This window comes from Chlorocebus sabaeus, chromosome 9 (assembly GCF_047675955.1).
Source record: "Chlorocebus sabaeus isolate Y175 chromosome 9, mChlSab1.0.hap1, whole genome shotgun sequence".
Lineage (NCBI taxonomy): Eukaryota > Metazoa > Chordata > Mammalia > Primates > Cercopithecidae > Chlorocebus > Chlorocebus sabaeus.
The window spans coordinates 105,667,185-105,690,820 of NC_132912.1; the positions used below are offsets into that span (position 1 = coordinate 105,667,185).

The following is a 23,636-nucleotide window of genomic DNA, read 5'->3' on the forward strand; positions in this document are numbered from 1 at the left end:
GCGCCTTCCCCGAGCTGTGTCTCGAGACCTTGGTCCTCCCCGCACCCCTCGGCCCGCTGCCTGCCCTTTACTGGCTCCCTCCCTCTTGCCCGTCCCTCAGCACCCTCTTCCTTTCAACTAACTTTCTCCCTCCCGACAGTGGCCGCCCCCCACGACGCTGAGATCCGGAAGGACGTGCAGGTGAGAGCTGTAGGGCCTGGAATGGCCCAAGTGGAGCCTAGGCTGATGGAAGTATGGCCTGGCCCGCGCCCTGTCCTCCCGGACTCCTAGAGTCGGGGTAGGGCAGGGTCTAGGCTTGGACCTTTGCAGGGAACTGAGGTCCGCCAAGTGGAGGTGGAGGTGGTGATGGAGCCCTCGCGCTGCAGTCACAGTTCTTTTTGTCCTTCCCTATTCCTCACTCCACTGTGGGACGCTGGGTCAGACCTACTACGGGCAGGTGCTGAAGAAATCGGCAGACCTCCAGACCAACGCCTGTGTCACCACAGCCAGGCCGGTCCCCAAGCACATCCGGGAAGCCTTGCAAAATGTACATGAAGAAGTAGCCCTAAGGTAGAGTGTCCCGTGCTGTCCCCAGGAAGACCCCAAACTGCAGTTTTCCCAAAAGATAATGATGCAGGTCACTAGGGAGTTAACCCGTAGCCACCAACCCATCAGCTTGCTTTGTCTATTGTAAAAATCCTAAATCTCAGCACCCATCATCTTACTGCTCTAAGAACCTCCGATGAATCCGGGTGCGCCGGTGAGCCTGTAGTCCCAAGTGCTTGGGAGGCTAAGGCAGAGGATCGCGTGAGTCCGGAAGTTACAGGTTGCAGTGTGTGATCCGGGATGTGAATAGCCACTGCACTCCAGCCTGGTCAACATAGTCAGATACATCTCTAAAATAAATGCGTACTTTTAAAACATTGAAAAAAAAAAAAAAAAAAAAGAAGAAGAAGCTCCAATGTGAACACTCCATAGTCCCTACCCAAGCTCAGAGAATAGTCACACTCACTGGATCTGCCATTCAAGATATGCGCAGTTCGGCCCTCCCTAATCAACCTTGGCCCTTCTGAACCTTCCCTTCCTCACTCCATCAGCACTGCCTGTCCAGCGGGCAGTCACCAATTTGGAAAGCCTTCCCTCTTCTTTCTCCTTCCAAACCCTGCCCATCCAGCACCACCCTGCTGTCCCACCTACTGCATGGAGCCTTCTCTAATCTTTGAGCAGCCTCTTCCCCAAACTGCCACAGCACTCTGTCACTCGGTCTGTCCGTAAATCATGGGAAGTGTTTTCTGTGTACAATGTTTTACCTCATCTCTTAAATACACCTGCGGGGCGGGAGGCTGTGACTCACGTCTGTCATCCCAGCACTTTGGGAGGCCAAGGCAGGTAGATCACTTGAGGTCAGAAGTTCAAGACCGTTCTGGCCAACATAGTGAAACCCCATCTCTACTAAAAATACAAGAATTAGCTGGGTGTGGTGGCGCAAGCTTGTAGTCCCAGCTACTTGGGAGGCTGAGGGAGGAGAATCACTTGAACGCAGAAGGGGGAGGTCTCAGTGAGTGGAGGTTGTGCCACTGCATTCCAGCCTGGGCAGCAGAGCGAAACTCAGTCTCAAAAAAAAAAAAAAAAAAAAAAAAAAAAAAAAAAAAAAGATCGAGGGCGGAGGAGGCGGTGTCTTACGTCTGTAATCCCAGCACTTTGGGAGTCCAAGGCGGGCAGATCACGGGGTCAGGAGATCGAGACCATCCTGGCTAACACAGCGAAACTCCGTCTCTACTAAAAATACAAAAAATTGGCTTGGCGCGGTGGCAACCGCCTGTAATCCCAGCACTTTGGGAGGCCGAGACGGGCAGATCACGAGGTCAGGAGATTGAGACCATCCTGGCTAACACAGTGAAACCCCGTCTCTACTAAAAATACAAAAAAAATTATCCGGGCGTGGCAGCGTGCCCCTGTAGTCCCAGCTGCTGGGGAGGCTGAGGCAGGAGAATGTCGGAGCTTGCAGTGAGCTGAGATCGCACCACTGCACTCCAGCCTGGGTGACAGAGCAACACTCCGTCTCAAAAAAAAAAAAAAAAAAAAAAAAAAAAAAAAAAAAAAAAAAAAATTAGCCTGGCATGGCGGCAGGCGCGCCCGTAGTCCCAGCTACTCGGGAGGCGGAGCTTGCAGTAAGCTGAGTTCGCGCCACTGCACTCCAGCTTGGCCGGCAGGGCGAGACTCCATCTCAAAGAAAAGAAAAAGTAAAAACTAAAAAACAAAAAACAAACCTATGGGACAGAAACCTTACATTTTTTTCCTCAATAACTAGCAGTCCTGGGCCTGAATTAGAAGCTCAGCAAATGACTAAATGTATTTATTCAACACATTATTTTATTTTACTTATTTATTTTTTGAGACGGAGTCTCACTCTGTCTCTTAGGCTGGAGTGCGGTGGCACAATCTCGGCTCACTGCAACCTCCACCTCCCGGATTCAAGCCATTCTCCTGCCTCAGCCTCCCGAGGAGCTGGGATTACGGGTACCTGCTATCATGCCCAGCTGATGTTTTTGTATTTTTAGTAGACACAGGGTTTCACTATGTTGGCCAGGCTGGTCTCCAACTCCTTGCGTCAAGCGATCTGCCCACCTCGACCTCCCAAAGTGCTGGGATTACAGGCGTGAGCCACTGCGCCCGGCCTGAACACATTATTTTAGATGGCTTATGAAGTCTTAGGGCCTAGCACATGCCCAGCAATACTGTGGTAAAGCAGATACAGTCCCAGCCTTCATGGGTGTCCAGTTCAGTGGAGACTAAACATCAGAAGTATGAGTGAATGATGCAAGAAAGAAGGGAGGGAGGGAGGGAAGTGTGTATACGATTTAGTGGTTTCATGTCTTCTAGTCTCCAGGGAAAAAATGTGTTTTCCATTTCCCAGGTATTATGGCTGTGGTCTGGTGATCCCCGAGCATCTAGAAAACTGCTGGATTTTGGATCTGGGTAGTGGAGGTGGCAGAGATTGCTACGTACTTAGCCAGCTGGTTGGTGAAAAGGGACATGTGACTGGAATAGACATGACCAAAGGCCAGGTGAGGCAATGATTTGGAAGACAAAGAGGAAAAGATTCTCAGAAGCGTTCTTTGAGAAATAAAGTTTTTTTCTTCGTGGCTCTCCAAGGATAATTTAAGAAAGCCTCTAGTTAGCAATGCTCATTTGTGCCACTAGTGCTTCCTGTCTTGGAAACTGATAACTTAAAGAATTAGGGGCTCTTCTGGGCAAACACAAGAGTCGGTGGTTTGTTCTGATATGAGTATGGTGATGACAGAGCAGACTTTGATCTTTCCCTTCTTGCTGCCATCTATCCTGAAAGATTTTGTTATTGAATGAGGCATTTATTCAAGCCAAACTGCACAGGCAGCAGGGAGTTTATGTCCCAGGTTGTAGTACATCCTACATGTCCACAGGAATCTTGTATATTTATCCAAAATAATCTAGGGGAAGTGCATTGTGTTAGTGACAGGAAATTTTTAGGAAAAAGTCGTGTATTTTTTTCAAAATGTTATCAAAACTATATTTTTCTTACTTTAGGTGGAAGTGGCTGAAAAGTATCTTGACTATCACATGGAAAAATATGGCTTCCAGGCATCTAATGTGACTTTTATTCATGGCTACATTGAGAAATTGGGAGAGGCTGGAATCAAGAATGAGAGCTATGATATTGTTGTGTAGGTCTATATTCTTACTATTATGACTATAGCCCATTTTCTTTATTATTATTATTATTATTAATTATTTTTTGAGATGGACTCTTGCTCTGTCACCCAGGCTGGAGTGCAGTGGCCCAATCTCAGCTCACTGTAACCTCTGCCTCCCGGGTTCAACTGATTCTCGTGCCTCAGCCTCCCAAGTAGCTGGGATTACAGGCACACGCTACCACACCCAGCTAATTTTTTAAATCTTCTTTTAGTATAGACAGGGTTTCACCATGTAGGCCAGGCTGGTCTCAAACTCCTGACCTCAGGTGATCCACCTGCTTCAGCCTGCCAAAGTGCTGGGATTACAGGTGTGAGCCACCGTGCCCAGCACTCATTTCCTTTTGAACACACAGATGTCACTATTACTGTTTGCTGAATTGACTCTCATTTAGGGTGTTAGACTAAACTTAGCATGGCTTACTAATGGGAGAGAGCTGGTTTGAGCTGCTGGAGCTCACCAGCAGCAGAACACACTAGACCAGGAGAGAACTTACTTGAAACTTAACCAAAAACCAATGAACCCAAAAGACCAGCAGGACCACTAAGTTGGCTCCTACAATACATGCTGATCTGCATCTTTCATTATGTTTCCATGGTAAATTATAGGATTCTATTTCCTTTTTTCTCTCAAGTTGTTATCGCCAAATCATGCCCAAGTGACAGCTGCCTTTGAGGAACGTAGCCTGTTTACACGGGGCATAAGAAATGCCTCGTGCCGGCCGGGCGTGGTGACTCATGCCTGTAATCCCAGCACTTTGGGAGGCTGAGGCAGGTGGATCACGATGTCAGGAATTCGAGACCAGCTTGGCCAACATGGCGAAACCCCGTCTCTACTAAAAATACAAAAATTAGCTGGGTGTGGTGGCGCATGCCTGTAATCCCAGCTATTTGGGAGGCTGAGGCAGGAGAATCACTTGAACCCGGGAGGCAGAGGTTGCAATAAGCCAAGATTGCATCATTGCACTCCAGCCTGGGCAACAGGAGTGAAACATCATCTCAGGAAAAAAAAAAGAAAGAAAGAAAGAAAGAAAGAAAGAAAGAAAGAAATGCCTTGTGTGGTAGGCATCTGGTCCGAGGGTTCATCTTGTTGCCTGATGAACATCAGGACAGAAACAAGTAAGAATCATGCCTGATATTTTTTTTCTGCACATTCAAACTTGCTAACAATTTATTGAGATTTTAAACACTCTGTCTCTGATCTTGGGGAAAAGCTTAGTTGAAGGCATTAGAAAGAGAGAAGGGAGGCAGTAAGAATGGGGTAGCTTTGACAGAAAGGTGGGAGCCACCTTTAGGGTCTGAAAGGATTTGCAGATCTCTGAGTATTGTGAAGATTTTCTCGACACTTCATCTGTTCTCTTTTAGATCGAACTGTGTTATTAACCTTGTGCCTGATAAACAACAAGTGCTTCAGGAGGCATATCGGGTGCTGAAGGTGAGGAGGAGAGTGAGATAAATTATCTTTGAACATCAGTGAGAGCTGATGGGTTCAGTCTTGTTTGTTCCCCCTTGAACTAAGAGCTCCAACTCTCTTAATTTATCCATTAAATGAAAAAGGGGTGGCAAAAGGGGGAAGGGGCAGGAATACCCTGGATATGGATTACTTTCCCTCTCAGGTTGCAAAAGGTAGTAAATCCGAGGTGACAGTTGTCACTGAATGTGTTAAGGTATTTGCTTTCTTGACTGTCTCTCCTATTTGCTGCTGTACATGATCGTAGAAGAGCATCTGTGGAGCTATAGGAACCTTTGCACTGACTGCTAATGATTGCTTTGAATACACTCTCTTCTAGCACGTACAGTGTTTCTCAGGGTTTCTGATTTCTTATCTGTCATGATTTCAGATCTTTGGGAAGTTACAGAAGATGAATTTTACATTAACTACTTTCTAAAAGGAAAGCTTGCAGGAGCTCCACAGCCTTCATTGTATCATGAGATGTGTATCTTCATGATAGAAGATGAAAGATTCAGCCAGGCGTGGTAGCTCATACTTATAATCCCAGCTCTGTAGGAGGCTGAGGCGGGCAGATCACCTGAGGTCAGGAGTTCGAGACCAGCCTGGCCAACATGGAGAAACCCTGTCTCTACTAAAAATACAAAAATTAGCTGGGTGTGGTGGCGCATGCCTGTAATCCCAGCTCCTTGAGAGGCTGAGGTAGGAGAATCACTTGAACCCATGAGGCAGAGGTTGCAATGAGCCGGGATCTCACCACTGCACTCCAGCCTGGGAGACAGAGTGAGACTCCATCTCAAAAAAAAAAAAAAGATTTTAGCCGAGTGGGTGGTACATGCCTGTACTCCCAGCTACTTGGATGCTGAGGCAAGAGGATTGCTTGAGCTCTGGAGTTTGTGTCCAGCTTGGGCAATAGAGTGAGACCCCTGCCTCTAAAAAAAATTTTTTTTTTTTTTTTTTGAGACGGAGTCTCACTTTGTTGCCCAGGCTGGAATGCAGTGGCAGGATTTCAGCTCTCTGCAACCTCCGCCTCCTGGGTTCAAACAATTCTTCTGCCTCAGCCTCCCTAGTAGCTCGAACTACAGGCATGTGCCACCATGCCCAGCTAATTTTTGTACTTTTAGTAGAGACAAGGTTTCACCATATTGGCCAGGCTGGTCTCGAACTCCTGACCTCATGATCCACCTTGGTCATGAGTGCTGGGATTATAGGCATGAGCTGCTGTACCCAGCCAAAGAATTTTTTTAAATTAACAACATGGTTTTGAGATTTTTGGTTTACAAAGCTGTCATAGAACTCAAATACAAATATCTGTATAGAAATGATTTAATGATTTAGTGATGTCTTTGTTAGTATGTCATTTTACATGCCAGTTCACTTATCTCCACCAAAAATGTACTTACAGAAGGTAGAAACACTATTGTAGAATATAGATCTCCAGGTTTCCAGGTTTTTAAAATTAGCTAAATAAAATGTTAAGTTCCTGATCACTCATTTGCCTTATATTTTAAGGATAATATTTTAAAGATATAATGTGTTGTTATAAAAGTAAATAACAACATTACAAAAAGTTATATTTTTTAATAGAAATAGGGTCTTGCTGTCACCCAGGCTGGAGTGCAGTATCACTATCATAGCTCACTGTACCCTCTTACTCCTGGGCTCAAACAGTCCTCTTGAGTAGCTGGGACTCCAGGCACATGCCCCCATGCCCAGCTAATTTTTAAATTTCTATATTGGAGAGATGGTCTTGCTGTGTTGCCAGTGTTGCCAAGGCTAGTCTCAAACTGCTATCCTCCAGCAATCCTCCCACTTCAGCCTCCTGAGTCACTGGGATTAGAGGCCTGAGCCATCATACCTGGCAAAGTTATACTATTCTTAAGAGATAAAAGATTATGAATACTGATTATACCCTCTGTTAGTTCTACAATGACCTGGGGCTGCTTTTGGTTCAGATTGGCTAAAAATTTAAATTTAAGTAATCTGAAAATTTTTTTTTAGGAGACAGTCTTAGAATGTGATTTTATTACCTGTTGGATAAGCCACTGGGAGGAAAAAATCTTGGCACTTGACTATTGATTATAACTAAAGAGGCAGCTGTTATTTGTTCACAAAGGGTCAGCTTAAACATTGCTATTGGTTTTTAAATTTGATTTTGTTCCCCTATTCCTTCCTTTGTTATCTAGGATCAATGTAATCATTAATCTTGTTTGGACTAATATGGCTCTGTTTCAGCATGGTGGGGAGTTATATTTCAGTGACGTCTATACGAGCCTTGAACTGCCAGAAGAAATCAGGACACACAAAGTTTTATGGGGTAGGTGATTTTGTTTAGTTTGGTATTAAGGCAGATGTTTGTTCATGTGCAGAACTCCTTTCTGCTAATAGCCAGGATGAGGCTTTATGACATGAGATCAGGCTTTATGACATGGGGTTAGGCCATGAGGCCAAGGTTCCATTCTTCCTCTGCCATTCAAAAATGATAGGGCTTTGGATAGTTTAATTCATCTCTTTGAGTTATCATTTTCCAAATTGTAAAATGTAAATAATAATACAATCTGCCTTATAGGGCTGTTATGAAGATTAAATGGGATAAAGAATGGGAAAAATACTTTGAAAACTCTAGTTTGGAAATGAAGACAATTGTTCCCGAGCTGGTGCCCTCTTAGTCCCCTTATGTTCTCATCATTATTGTGTTCTTTATTCCTTTATTATCATTTTAATAGTCTCTGGAAGTTGAGATAAATGCATGCTTTTCATCAGTCTGACTATGAAATTAAAAGTTCTTATTCTTAAAATAATATTAATTTTATTCTTACTGTGTAATAATAAATAGGTACTGTTAATAAGTTGGAAAATGCAAAAAAAAGAAAAAAAGAAAAAATTACTAAGCTGGACACAGTGACACACACCTGTAACCCCAGATATTTGGGAGGCTGAGTCAGGAGGACTGCTTGAGCCTAGGAGTTCAGGTACAGCCTGGGTGTCATAGTAATACCCTATCTCTTAAAAAAAATTACTTATAATCATATAACCCAGTGATAACCTCTTTTTTTTTTTTTTTTTTTTTTTGAGATGGAGTCTCGCTCTGTCACCCAGGTTGGAGTGCAGGGGGCAATCTTGGCTCTCTTCCCGGGTTCAAGTGATTCTCCTGCCTCAGCCTCCCGAGTAGCTGGGATTACAGGTGCCTGCCACCATGCCCAGTTAATTTTTGTATTTTTAGTAGAGATGGGGTTTCACAGTGTTGGCCAGGCTGGTCTCCAACACCTGACCTCGTGATCTGCCCACCTCTGCCTCTCAAAGTGCTGGAATTACAGGTGTAAGCCACCATGCTTGACCTATAAATTATTTTTTATACTACTTTATTCACATAACATAGTGCTTTTCAGAATGTGGCCTACTGCATACATGAATATTATGCTTGCAGCTGGTTAGAACCAATCCACCAGTGAGTCTCCTGAAGAATGGTTCCCAGAGACTGTCAGGAGCACACCCAATCCTAACCATGGCTTTCTAGACCTTGGGGGGATGCTCAAGTTAGCTTCTACTGCTAGGATCTATGTTTTAACTGATACCATGTCCTAATTAATTATATAGAATAATAATTCCCTTAATACTGTATTAAGTGTTGGTTGGTCTGTGGGTTTTTGTTGTTGTTGTTGTTTTGCTTTTTGTTTTTTAGGTGAGTGTCTGGGTGGTGCTTTGTACTGGAAGGAACTTGCCATCCTTGCTCAAAAAATTGGGTTCTGCCCTCCACGTTTGGTCACTGCCAATCTCATTACAATTCAAAACAAGGAACTGGAAAGAATTATCGGTAAGATATGACAGACAGCAGGGACTATTATAACTACAGCTTGAATGATTGAAATGTGGTGATTAGTAAGTGACTTCTGAGGAATCTCATTGAGGGATACTTTGTGTTATCTGGAAATAGCTATATTGTCTTCTGTATAATGGTAACCAAACCCCCCACCAATTTTGATATTTAATAAAGCACTTTGAAGTCATTCAGTAAATAGAGTGAAGTGCCCAGAAAGATAATTGATGACATGCAAAGAAGAAAGTCATCTTTGTAATGTGTTTGCTCCTCGTCTGCTGAGCAAGGCAACAACTGAGGGAGTGCTGGAGATGAACCATGAATGAATTCTGTTTTTAGGTGACTGTCGTTTTGTTTCTGCAACATTTCGCCTCTTCAAATGCTCTAAGACAGGACCAACCAAGAGATGCCAAGTTATTTACAATGGAGGAATTACAGGACATGAAAAAGAACTAATGTTTGATGCCAATTTTACATTTAAGGTAAATAAAACAACTTCCATGACTGCTGGATTATTTCTGCTCTTGCCCTTGCTCCAGCTATCTTTTCTTGACTTTGCATTGCTTCCCACTTTTCTGGTGTTGGTTTGTTTGTGTGTGTGTTTAACTGTATGTGTGTGTTTCAAGTGGAGTAAAAAAGCATGTTTTTCCTGATATTTATTTATTGACAGGATCTCACTCTGTCACCCAGGCTATTCACTGCAGCCTTAACCTCCTGGGCTCAAGCGATCCTCCCACCTTGGGCTCTTGAGTAGCTGGGACTACAGGCGCACCAACACACCCGGCTAATTTTTGTATTTTTTGTAGAGACAGGGTTTTGCCATGTTGCCCAGACTGGTCTTGAACTCCTGGGCTCAAGTGAACTGCCCACCTCGGCCTCTCAAAGTGCCAGGATTACAGGCGTGAACTACCGTGCCCAGCCCTCAATATTTATTATAAAAATGTTTTTGGCCGGGTGCGGTGGCTTACACCTATAATCCCAGCACTTTGGGAGGCTGAGGCGGGCCGATTACCTGAGGTCAGGAGTTTGAGACCAGCCTCCCAAACATGGCAAAACCCCGTCTTTACTAAAAATACAAAAATTAGCCGGGCATGGTGGTGGGTGCCTGGAATCCCAACTACTTGGGAGGCTGAGGCAGGAGAATTGCTTGAACCCGGGAGGTGGAGGTTGCGGTGAGCTGAGATCATGCCATTGCACTCCAGCCTGGGCAACAGAGCGAGACTCTGTCTCAAAAAAAAAAAAAAGTTGTTGAATACAGAGAAGTTGATAGTACAATGAATACCCACATATGCATTACCTATATTTCAGCAATTGAGAACATTTTTCCATGTTTGTGTTTGTGTGTGTGTATATATATATTTATTTATTTGCTGAGCCATTGAAAATAAGTTGCAGATATTATGACATTTTACCCTTAAATATTTCAGCATGTGTCCCATAATCGCAATACCATTAACCACCTAAGAAAACTTTTTACAGGAAACCTCATTCAGACATTGGATTAATAGAGTTATAGAGAAGTAGGATGGAAAAGAGTAGGAGTATGTACAATAGTATTTCAATTGTTTAATTTTGTCAAGGAATTAAGAAATTTTAATGTTCAATGATGGCACTAATTGGCATTTTTACTGCCCTGTGCATAGTAAGATTTGTTTTCTCAAAATGGGAAAGTTCAGGCTTTGGAATCAGATACCTGGGTTCAAATTCTGGCTCTAGTATTATTATTTTTTATTTTTTTCTGAATGTCACTAGACAATTAAACTTTTATTGAAGCATAAATTATGGTACAGAAATACATTTCAACTGATTTAAGTCCAACACCAGTGAAAGGAGAAATTATGGCACCAAAACTTTCCCTTTTGTATCATACCATAATTTAGATTATGATTCAATCTACATTTCTCTTTTCTAGGCTTTGTCCCATACAAATTTGCATAGTTTTTCAACATTAGAATTCTTAATTCTATTAGGAAAAAAAAAAACAAAAAAACCAGACCTCAAGTCAACAAATCTATTGGGATATTGTTTACGAACAAAGTCTACCTTAAGCATTGGTCCTTAAAACAGAGCTCCTCAAAATATTAGTTGCTGTGCTCATTATAGAATCAAACTGACCATACTGATTAAAAACTTCCTCAATGAAATTTTCAATCAACAACATGCTTCAAATAAAAGTCAAACAGTGTTCCAACCACTTGATTTCAAGCCAGGTAGATTTGAGGTTTAGAAACACTAAAAAAAGATGTTTCATTTATAAATATGGAAGGAACAAAAACATCACTGCACCAATCCAGAAATTATCAAAATATTTAGAGGATAAGAAATATAAAATTTAGTCAACTTTGCTGTTTTCTCAGTTCCTTAAAATCCCAGAGTATCTGCAAATATAGCTAAAAGGTACCAACTCTTGAAAGCCTGTATTACTAGTCATTTCCCATTGAGTATTTTGGAATTTTATTAATGTTCTACTTATTTATTCATGTATTCTGCTTTATGATGTTTATCTGAATAATCTGGACAAATTCTCATTCTGGGCAGTCATTCATTTCATCCTATGAATGCCATGGTAAGCGAAACACCATAGTCAGAGGAACAGATGAAGTCAGAACACTCACATGCATCACAGTCACAGAACTTTAAGTCACAAGACGGATAAGACATTGATTCTGCTTTGGATCAAAGTTTATAGAACACTACTTAATGGAAACTAGTGACTGCTAAAGGAAAGGTTAAGGTGAATGATCCAAGCTGACTTGATTTACTGAATCCAGAACAAAATTATGCTAAATCTCTCTGGCAATTAACTAAATAAAGATCATTTTATATTACAACTTAGTAAGTTAGTAAAGGCGTGCTACTCATTAGACGCTAATCTCATTTACTGAGGAACACAGAATTGTATATGTTTTCTGGCTCTATTATTTATTACTTGGGTAAACTTGAAGAAGTCATCAAAATTCGTTGGGTTACAGTTTGTTCTACGGTAAAAGCAGGGATAATAATACTTGCTTTGCAGAATTTCTATAAAGATTAGCAATAATGTAGCAAAACACTGGGTACATATGGCAATTTCAGTGAAAAGAAGATACAGTCATTATTTATTCCAAAGGTGGAAGAACTTCCTATTAATATTTCATTTTTCTGATTTATTTATTTATTTATCTATTTTAGAGACAGGGTCTCTGTCACCCATGCTGGAGTATAGTGGTAAAGTCATAGCTCACTGTAACCTCAAACTCCTGGGCTCAAGTGATTCTCCCACCTCAGCCTCCCAAGTAGCTGGGACTACAGGCATGTGTCACCATGCCTGGCTAATTTTTTATTTTTAATTTTTTATTGGTGAGACAGGTTCTTTTTTTTTTTTTTTTGAGATGGAGTCTTGCTGTGTCACTCAGGCTGCAGTGCAGTGGCCCAATCCCAGCTCACTGCAAGCTCTGCCTCCCAGGTTTACGCCATTCTCCTGCCTCAGCCTCCTGAGTAGCTGGGACTACAGGTGCCCGCCACCACACCCAGCTAATTTTTTGTATTTTTTTAGTAGAGACGGGGTTTCACTGTGTTAGCCAGGGTGGTCTCCATCTCCTGACCTTGTGATCCACCCGCCTCGGCCTCCCAAAGTGCTGGGATTACAGGTGTGAGCCACTGCGCCCGGCCGAGACAGGTTCTTATATTGCCCAGTGTGGTCTCGAACTCCTAGCCTCAAGCAATTCTCCCACCTCAGCCTCCCAAAGTTGCAAGCATGTGTTACTGTGCCCGGCTTCTGATTTTTTGGTCTAAATAGCATCTCCAGATTTTTTTTTTTAATTTAAAAAATGTATTTATTTCTTTATTTAGACACAGGGACTTGCTATGTTGCCCACACTGGGGTACAGTGGCTATTCACAGGTGTAAGCATAGCCCACTATAGTCTTGAACTCCTGGCCTCAAGGGATCCTTCCACCTCAGCCTTCCAAGTCTGGGACTACACCTGGCTAAGCATCTTCAAATTTATTTATTTATTTATTTATTTATTTATTTATTTTTGAAATGGAGTCTTGCTCTGTCACCTAGGCTGGAGCGCAGTGAGTGACTCAATCTTGGCTCACTGCAACCTCTGCCTCCCGGGTTCATGCTGATTCTCCTGCCTTAGCCTCTTGAGTAGCAGGGATTGCAGGCGTGTGCCACCATACCCCGCTAATTTTTGTATTTTTATTAGAGACAGGGTTTCACCATGTTGGTCAGGCTGGTCTTGAACTCCTGACCTCAGGTAATCCACCCGCCTCGGCCTCCCAAAGTGCTGGGATTACAGGCGTGAGCCACTGTGCCTGGCCGCACCTTCAAATTTCTTAAATACTCCTTGGTATGGTGGAGCCCTTAATGCTTTTCACTAATGCACTACTCCTTGATGTGCTGCCTATTCCAGTAGATTCATAGAATCAGAGTGGGAAGGACCTTTGAAACCATTGATTTGTTCCAGTGGTTTTCAAAAACCATTTTTAATACAATTATTTTTTAAGCAAAATTATATATATATATATACATATATATATATATATATATATATATATACATATATATGAGCCACTGTACCCAGCCAGAAATGCACTTTAAAAACCACCAGTCCTTGGCCGGGTGCGGTGGCTCACACCTGTAATCCCAGCACTTTGGGAGGCCAAGGCGGATGGATTACCTTAGGTCAGGAGTTCGAGGCCAGCCTGACCAACATGGTGACACCCCATTTCCACTAAAAATACAAAAATTAGCCAGGCGTGGTGGCGCATGCCTGTAATCCCAGCTACTTGTGAGGCTGAGGCAGGAGAATCGCTTTAACCTGGGAGGTGGAGGTTGCAGTGAGCCAAGATCGTGCCACTGCACTCCAGCTTGGGCAACAGAGCAAGACTCCATCTCAAAAACAAACAAACAAACAAAAAACCCCCAATAGTCCAAAGCCCTAATTTTCCCCCCATTATTTATTTTTTTAATGGACAAATTTAAAAAATTGTATGTATATATTTATGGTGTACAACGGTATATTTTGACATACGTGTACATTATGGAATGACTAAATCGAGAAAATTAAAATGCATTACCTCACATATTCACCATTTATTTGTGATGAGACCACTTAAAGTGTACTCTTTTAGCAATTTTCTTTTTTCTTTTCTTTCTTTCTCTCTTTTTCTTTCTTTTTTTTTTTTTTTAGGTGGAATCTTGCTCTGTCGCCCAGGCTGGAGTGCAGTGGCACAATCTCGGCTCACTGCAACCTCCACCTCCCAGGTTCAAGAGATTCTCCTGCCTCAGCCTTCCAAGTAGGTGGGATTACAGGCATGCACCACCACACCTGGCTATTTTTTTTTTTTAATTTTTAGTAGAGACGGGGTTTCACCATATTGTCCAGGTTGGTCTCGAACTCCTGACCTTGTGATCTGCCCGCCTCAGCCTCCCAAAGTGCTGGGATTACAGGTGTGAGCCACCGCGCCCTGCCCTTCCTTCCTTTCTTCTTTCTTTCTCAGGGTCTCACTCTGTCACCTGGACTGGAATGCAGTGGCGCAATCATGGTTCATGGCAGCTTTGACCTCCTGGGCTCAGGTGATCCTCCTACCTCAGCATCTGAAGTAGCTGGGACTACAGGCTACCATGCCTGGCTGATTTTTGTATTTTCTGTAGAGACAGGCTTTCACCATGTTGCCCAGGCTGCCCTTGAACTCCTGGGCTCAAGCAATCCACCTGCCTTGGCCTCCCAAAGTGCTGAGATTACAGGCATGGGCCACCACACCTGGTCTTATTTGAAATCTTTCTACTTTTTTGATATAGGTATTTATTGCTATAAACTTTCCTCTTAGTGCTGCTTCTGCTGTATCCCATAGATTTTTGCATGTTGTATTTCCATTTTCATTTGTTTCAAGAAATTTTAAATGTTTCTCCTAATTTCTTCACGGACCCATTGGTTATTCAGTAGCATGTTGTTTAATTTCCATGTGTTTGTGTATTTTCCAAGGTTCTTGTTACTGATTTCTAATTTTATTCCATTGTGGTGAGAAAGATACTTGTTATGATGTCTACTTTTTTGAATTTGTTAAGACTTGTTTTGTGGCCTAAGATATAGTCTGTGCTGGAGAATGTTCTACGTGCTATTGAGCAGAATGTCTATTCTGCAGCAGCTGGGTGAAATGTTCTGTAAATGTCAGCTAGGCCTATTTGAGCTAGTATATAGTTTAATGTTTCTTTATTATTCTGCCTGGATGATCTGTCTTACTGAGAGTGAGGTGTGGTGTTAAAGTCCCCTACTACTATTGCATTACAGTATATTTCTTCTTTTAGATCTATTAATGTTTGCTTTATATACTTCGGAGTTCCAATGTTGGGTGCATAGATACTTATATCCTCTTGCTGAATTGACCCCTTTATCATTATATAGTGACCTTCTTTGCTTTTTTTGACAGCCTTGATTCATAGTTTATTTTATCTGATATAAGTATAGCCACTCCTGTTCTTTTTTGGTTTCCAGTTGCTTGGAATGTCTTTTTTCCACCCCTTCACTTTCAGTATTTTTATAAAGTAGGTTTATTGTGGGCAGCATATAATTGGGTCCAGTTTTTTTATGCATTCAGCCACTCTATACCTTTTTTGGGGGTGGAGGTTCCCAAGTTTTATTCAAGAACTCATACAAAATATTCCAGATAAATAAATTTTTATATTCACCTTCCTCCTCTTCTTCGTCCAGGTTAATTTGGAAGTAACTTCATTCATAATAACTCTTTTTGCTATTAGCAACTACACACAACCAATCACATAGATTATTCTTCAAATATTTTTTGGTGAGATATTTCAAATACCTTTTGGAAAAGGTACCTCAGAAGTCACAGTGATCTTGCTCTTGTTCCTTTCGATGGTTATAATGCTCCACCAAGATTCCCAGCTTTTCCATTCACTTTGATCCTCTCTTGCAAAAACTGCTCAAAATTGGCAGCATCTATGACTCCATTTTCTACAAGGTGGGTGCAGTCAAGAGTGAATGTCAGAACCTGCTTCTTTTTTTGCCCCTCTTTGCCACAAGCTTTTTCACAGCACTATGCCTCTTAATTGGAGAATTGAGTCCATTTTCATTCAGTGTTATTATTGATACATAAAGACTTAACATTTTTAAAAAATTGATGCATAATTGATGTAGATTTTTGGGGGGTTCATATGATAATTTGATACATTAATATAATTGTAAAGATCAAATTAGTGTAATTGGGATAACTATCACCTTCAATATTTGTCTTTTCTTTCTTTCTTTTTTTTTTTTTTTTGAGACGGAGTTTCGCTCTTTTTGCCCAGGCTGGAGTGCAATGGTGCGATCTCGGCTCACCACAACCTCCGCCTCCCAGGCTCAAGCAATTCTCCTGCCTCAGTCTCCCAAGTAGCTGGGATTACAGGCATGTGCCACCATGCCCGGCTAATTTTGTATTTTTAGTAGAGACAGGGTTTTACCATGTTGGTCAGCCTGGTCTCGAACTCCTGACCTCAGGCGATCCATCCGCCTCAGCCTCTCAAAGTGCTGGGAGCCACCACACCTGGCCCTGTCTTTTGTTTATGTTAGAAACATTCAAATTATTCTCTTCTAGCTATTTTGGAATATACAATATATTATTGTAAACTAGTCACTTTACTGATATATCAAACACTAGGTCTTATTTATTTCATCGAACCCTATGTTTGTAACCATTAATCAACTTCTCTTTATCTCCCCCATTCTGTACTCTTTCTGGCCTTTGGTAGCTATCAGTATACTCTCTATCTTAATAAGATCCACTTTTTTAGCTTCCACATATCAGTGAGAACATATGATATTTGTCTTTCTGTGTTTGCCTTATTTCTCTTAACATAATGACCTGCAGTTCCATGCATGTTGCTGCAACTGACAGGATTTCCTTCTTTTTAAAAATCTGAATAGTATTCCATTGTGTATATACGCCACATTTTCCTCATCCATTCATCCACTGATGGATGCTTAGGTTGATTCCATATCTTGGTTATTGTGATTAATGCTGCAGTCAACAGTCAGCGTTAGTTGTGCAGATATTAGGAGTGCAGATATTTCCTTGACGTACTGATTTCATTTTCTTTTTCTTTTGAGATAGAGTCTCACTCTGTTGCCTAGGCTGGAAAGAAGTGGTGTGATCTCAGCTCACTATAACCTCCGCCTCCTGGATTCAAGAGATTCTTCTGCCTCAGCCTCCTGAATAGCTTGGATTACAGGCACATGCCACCATACCCAGCTAATTTTTTAATATTTTTAGTAGAGACAGGGTTTCATCATATTGGCTAGGCTGGTCTCGAACTCCTGACCTCATGATCCACCCGCTTCAGCCTCCCAAAGTGCTGGGATTACAGGCATGAGCTACCGTGCCTGGCCAATTTCATTTTTTAAAGATATATACCCAGTAGGGGGATTGCTGGGTCATATAGTAGTTCTATTTTTAATTTTTTGAGGAATCTCCATACTGTTTTCCATAATGGCTGTACTAATTTAAATTCCCACCAGTAGTGTATAAGGATTAGTGCTGGTGAGGATGTGGAGAAAACGGTACTTCTGGGCATTTTTCTTCTATTGAGACTAAAGTTGCAACTCTTAGTAGATGTTTTTTTATACTACTGTTTAGGAAGGTGAAATTGTTGAAGTGGATGAAGAAACAGCAGCTATCTTGAAGAATTCACGATTTGCTCAAGATTTTCTGATCAGACCAATTGGAGAGAAGTTGCCAATATCTGGAAGCTGTTCTGCTTTAGAGTTAAAGGTTTGTCTGGCTTTCACTACCTCAGAGAACTATTTTATTTTATTTATTTATTTTTGAGACAGAGTCTCTCTCTTTCACCCAGGCTGGAGTGCAGTATTGCGATCTTGGTTCACTGCAACCTCCGCCTCCTGGGTTCAAGCAATTCTCCCTGCCTCAGCCTCCCGATTAGCTGGAATTACAGGCACCCACCACCACACCCGGATAATTTTTGCATTTTTTAGTAGACATGGGGTTTCGCCATGTTGGCCAGGCTGGTCTTGAATTCCTGACCTCAGGTGACCCACCTGCCTCAGTCTCCCAAAGTGCTGGGATTACAGGCGTCAGCCATTGTGCCCAGCCAGTATGCATACTCTCTTGAGGCACGCTTCCCTTACTGGTCAAATGTTGTTAGAAGGTTATATACCAGTTAAACACTACCATTTTGCCTCTTAATGTGCATGCTTGAGCCCACTTGCCCAACTCCTGAGATCTTATTGGGAAGCTGCTGATCACCAGTTTCAGGTGTTTCTGTTTATTGAGAGACTTCCTTTCCCTGCTGCTGTCTGCAACCAACTGTGATTTTCGAGAGACAGTTAACAACCACCTGATCATCACTCAATGCTGGCCTGACATTCCTGGCGGAGTCGGTTGGGGGAGCCCTCTCCTGCCCTGCTCACGCCTGACTAGCTATTCTACCTACTTTAACAAGTTCTCCAAAATTCAGAAACCTTTCATGAGTATTCTGATTTTATAATAATACAGTTATTTGCATAAGTTTAGTAAGAGTCTTTTCTTTCAAAACAAGACAATTGGAGACACTTGGTTATTTTACCAAGGCTTTGACTGGAATAACATTTTTAGGTAAAGTTCCAGCAAAGCCAACTTGAAAAGGGCCTATATGGCCAAATTCTTGCTGGACTTTATGCAAATGATCAGGCAAAGTATAATAAGCCTAGAATTTATTTAGCACACAAAGTGGCCTTACTATAATTTGTCTTTAGTATAAAAGGAGGAGCTGGGCGCAGAAGTTCACACTCATAATCCCAGCACTTTGGAAGGCTGAGACAGGCAGATTGCTTGAGCCCAGGAGTTTGAGACCAGCCTGGGCAACATGTTGAAACCCCATCTCTACCAAAAATACAAAAAAATTAGCTGGGTATGGTGGTGCATGCAAGTAATCTCAGCTACTCAAGAGGCTGGAATGGGAGGATTGCTTGAGCTCAGGGAGGTGGAGGGCAAACCACTGCACTCCAGCCTGGGCAACAGAGTGAGACTCTGTCTCAAAAAAAAAAAAAAAAAAAAAGGCTAGAGAGAGAAATGGTTTCAAAGGAAAACTATAATACTTGTTACTAGATTTCCAGCCTGGACTTTTGTTTTTGAATGCATATTGAATCATTAATTATTGGCTACAATAACCCTTTAAAGATAAACCAGGTTATAATTTTTCTTCATGTTTTTAGTTTGTGCCCTAAATGGAATAGGTTCCTTTTTATGTTCTGATACACGAATACTCTTTTGACTGTCATATTATTAATGTTATTTATATCTCCTTCTTTTACTTCCAAGGAAACCAGAATCATGGTATTCTAAGGCTAGAGAATTCCCATTTGGAATCGCACTGGTCCTAATCTGCTTTTCACTGCAAATTCCTTGCTGCTAAAATTATATAAGCACCCTTCTCTAGGCCCAGGGACCTATCACAGAAGAGGTAGGTGTGTGAGACTCTAAGGGCCAGTTTTGAGAGGATTAGTTCAGACCCTCCAAATCAAAAATGGGCACACAGATGCCTAAACAGCTGGTAAAATAAGGGACTCTGCCTCCTGGGTTATTATATGTGTGGCACCTTTTCATCCATCCCAACCATAAAGAATTTCCTGCTTCCCGTAGAATGAAAAGAAAATTCTTACTGAGAGGATATAAAGGTACCTCATGTCAAAGCCTCCTAGGTTTAATACTCTGAGTTATGAGATTTATGCAGATAACATAAATATTTTTTAAAATTTTAGAAGAGGCCAGGCACAGTGGCTCACACCTGTAATCCTAGCACTTTGGGAGGCCAAGGTGGGCAGATTGCCTGAGCTCAGGAGTTTGAGACCAGCCTGGGCAACATGGTAAAACCCCATCTCTACTAAAATACAAAAAAACAAATTAGCCGGGCATGATGGCATGCGCCTGTAGTCCCAGCTACTTGGGAGGCTGACACAGGAGAATTGCTTGAGCCCAGGAGGCGGAGGTTGCAGTGAGACGAGATCGAGATCGTGCCACTGCACTCCAGCCTGGCAACAGAGCGAGACTCTGTCTCAAAATAAATAAATAAATAAATAAATAAATAATTTTAGAACAAATTATTGAAAGACCACAAAAAACATTGTAGCACAACAGAAGTCTCTAAATTCCTTAGCTTAAAAGGTTTTAACAATGCTTATGTTTTGTATAGCTAATTGCTGTAAGTCTGTAACTAAAACCAAAATTACAGTAGTGCAACACATAGAAGTTAAAGATAAGTCAATTTTTTTTTTTTTTTTTTTGAGACGGAGTCTTGCTCTGTCGCCCAGACTGGAGTGCAGTGGCCGGATCTCAGCTCACTGCAAGCTCTGCCTCCCGGGTTTATGCCATTCTCCTGCCTCAGCCTCCTGAGTAGCTGGGACTACAGGCGCCCGCCACCTCACCCGGCTAGTTTTTTGTATTTTTTAGTAGAGACGGGGTTTCACCGTGTTAGCCAAGATGGTCTCGATCTCCTGACCTCGTGATCCGCCCGTCTCGGCCTCCCAAAGTGCTGGGATTACAGGCTTGAGCCACCGCGCCCGGCCGATAAGTCAATTTTTTTACCTCACTTTTGGCTTTTTGTTTGTTGGCTTTTATATTAAGAAATTTTAAGGGTTTATGATCGCCTATCCACATCCATTCCCATCTGGCCTAGAACTTTCTTTTTTTTTTGGGACAGGGTCTTGCTCTCTCACCTAGGCTGGGGTACAGTGGCGTGATCTCGTCTCACTGCAACCTCTCCCTCACAGGTTCAAGCGATTCTCCTGCCTCAGTCTCCTGAGTAGCTGTGATTACAGGCATGTGCCACCATGCCCAGCTAATTTTTTTTCTTTTTTTATTTTTGTGATGGAGTCTCGCTCTGTTGCCCAGGCTAGAGTGCAGTGGTGCGATCTCGGCTCACTGCAACCTCCATCTCCTTTGTTCAAGCGATTCTTCTGCCTCAGCCTCCAGAGTAGATGGGACTACAGGTGCCTGCCACCACACCCGGCTAATTTTTTTTTTTTTTTTTAGTAGAGACAGGGTTTCACCATATTGGCCAGGCTGGTCTCGAACTCCTGACCTCATGATCTGCCCACCTCAGCCTCCCAAAGTGCTGGGATGACAGGCATGAGCCACCGTGCCTGGCCCTAATTTATATTTTTAGTAGAAACGGGGTTTCACCATATTAGTCAGGCTGGTCTCAAACTCCTGACCTCAGGTGATCAACCTGTCTCGGCCTCCCAAAGTGCTGGGATTACAGGCGTGAACCACCACGCCTGGCCTGGCCTAGAACTTTCAAATTCGCTATATGTTTTTTGGCTCTAAGCCCCTTGACCATAGGGGTCCCACCAAGGGACAGGATGGACCCAGGGAAGGCAGCCATGCCACCCCAGCAACACAATGAGATAAAATAAAAGTTTGGTGACCACTGATGTTGCCTCTGACAAATCTAGGCCAGAATGAGGAGAAAGTAAATCAAAAATAAAATTCTAAACCCCCAACCATCTGAATGGACCCCTCCTGTTGGCCAAAGGCATTCCAAAGTTAACCTGAAAACTAGTTCAGGTCATGAAGGGAAAGAGAAGTTGGACGTGTCTCATTATTCCCTCCTCCCTTTTGGAATTCAGACACTGCTGACCAGCATTATCTTAAGACTGATAGAACAGACTCTTTAAATCTGAAAAGAAACATTTACAATCTATTCTCTCCAAAGCCTGCTACCTGGAGGCTTCATCTGCATGATAAAACTTTGGTCTACACACCTCTTATCACAACCTAGACACTCCCTTCTATTGATCCCAGGTCTCTGGATTATAACTCAACCAATTGCCAATCACAAAATCTTTGAATCTGCCTATGACCTGGAAGCCCCCACTTCCAGTTGTCCCACGTTTCTGGCCTGAACCAATGTACATATTATATGTATTGATCGATATCTTATATCTCTCTAAAATGTATAAAACCAAGTTATAGGGTGACCACTTTGGGCACATGTTTGCAGATCTCCCGAGGGCTGTGTCAAGGCCACTGGTAACTTATTTGGCTCAGAAAAAAATCTTTTCAAGTATTTTAGAGTTTGACTCCTTTTGTTGACAATATTTAACATCCTACAGTTATGACAGCCTAATTTGAATTTATACAGCTTAACTTCAATAACATACTAAAATTCTGCTCCTTTAAAGCTTGTTCTCAACCGTTTTAGGTTTTTTTTTTTTTTTTAATTTTATTTTTATTTTTTATTTTAACAGAATTTTACTCAATCACCCAGGCTGGACTGCAGTGGCACAATCTTGGCTCACTGCAGCCTCCACCTCCTGGATTCAAGTGATTCTCCTGCCCCAGCCTCACAAGTAGCTGGGATTACAGGTGCCAGCCACCATGCCTAGCTAATTTTTTGTATTTTTAGTAGAGGTGGGGTTTCACCATGTTGGCCAGCCTGGTCTCGAACTCCTGACATCAGATGATCCACCAGCCTTGGCCTCCCAAAGTACTGGGATTATAGGCATGAACTACCATGCCCAGGTCTTTCTAGTTCTTGATATCACAAAATTATGTTTTTATTCATTTTGTGCCCCCAAAACATAAACTAGTAATTATTTTAAATGCACTGGTCTCCTAAATCATGTGGAAAACAAAAAGTAGAGTTACAAACCATTGTTACAGTAATACTAACTTTGCCAGGCGTGGTGGCTCACGCCACCAGGTGATCCACCCACCTAGGTTGCCCAGCCTGGGCAACAAGAGCACAACTGCATCTCAAAAAAACAAAAACAAATAAACAACAACAACAAAACAATACTAGCTTTTTTTTTTTTTTTTTTTTTGGAGACAGAGCTTCGCTCTTGTTGCCCAGGCTGGAGTGCAATGGCACAGTCTTGGCTCACTGCAACCTCCGCCTCCTGGGTTCAAGTGGTTCTCCTGCCTCAGCCTCCCAAGTAGCTGGGATTACAGGTGTGCACCATCATGCCCGGCTAATTTTTGTATTTTTCATGGAGACGGGGTTTTACCATGTTGGTCAGGCTGGTCTCGAACTCCTGACCTCAGGCAATCCACCTGCCTTGGCCTCCCAAAGTGCTGGGATTACAAGCATGAGCCACTGTGCCCAGTCAATCTCAGCACTTTGGGAGGCTGAGGCTGGCAGACCACTTGAGGTCAGGGGGTCAAGAGCAGGCTGGCCAACATGCTGAAACTGTGTTTCTACTAAAAATACAAAAATTAGCTGGGCATGGTGGCAAATGCCTATAATCCCAGTTACTTGGGAGGCTGAGGCAGGAGGATCGTTTTGAGCCTGGGATGTGGAGGTTGGAGTGAGCCGTGATTGCAATACTGTACCCCAGCCTGGACAACAGAGCAAGACCCTGCCTCAAAAAAAAAAAAAAAAAAAAAAGCACAAAGCTTTTTGAGAAATCACTTTCAAAAACGGTACGTTTGTAGTTGGGGAAGGTTAATTGAACCTAAAATATAAGAATCCTGGACCCCAAAATCTGGAGCCAGTATTACCAGCATGAATCTAACCCAAGCCCAGTATACAAGCCACCTAGAGCTGAAGAGTGATTTACTTTCTTTGCTTTATTAAATTATTCAGCACTCTGCTCTTCTGACTCTTCTGTTGTTCAAAGAAGGTGATACTGTGGAAAGCAGAGAGATCTGGCTTTTGAGTATTCAATTCATTAAAC

At 42.4% G+C, this 23,636-nt stretch overlaps 1 protein-coding gene across 6 annotated transcripts in view; it reads left to right on the forward strand.

The window, feature by feature from the left end:
- Positions 1–23,636, forward strand: part of AS3MT (arsenite methyltransferase) — a 34,825-nt gene that overhangs the window by 6,446 nt on the left and 4,743 nt on the right. Inside the window, exons 2-12 of one of the 6 annotated variants that reach the window (XM_073019304.1) lie at positions 140–180; positions 422–549; positions 2,897–3,047; positions 3,547–3,683; positions 5,076–5,145; positions 7,396–7,477; positions 8,843–8,974; positions 9,317–9,459; positions 14,157–14,262; positions 14,467–14,542; positions 17,602–17,702. In XM_073019304.1, the coding sequence (XP_072875405.1) occupies positions 140–180; positions 422–549; positions 2,897–3,047; positions 3,547–3,683; positions 5,076–5,145; positions 7,396–7,477; positions 8,843–8,974; positions 9,317–9,459; positions 14,157–14,262; positions 14,467–14,528 (1,052 nt within the window). In that variant the 3' untranslated portion in view covers positions 14,529–14,542; positions 17,602–17,702. The other 5 variants (XR_005244217.2, XM_073019306.1, XM_073019305.1 and 2 more) reach the window with 5 other exon arrangements.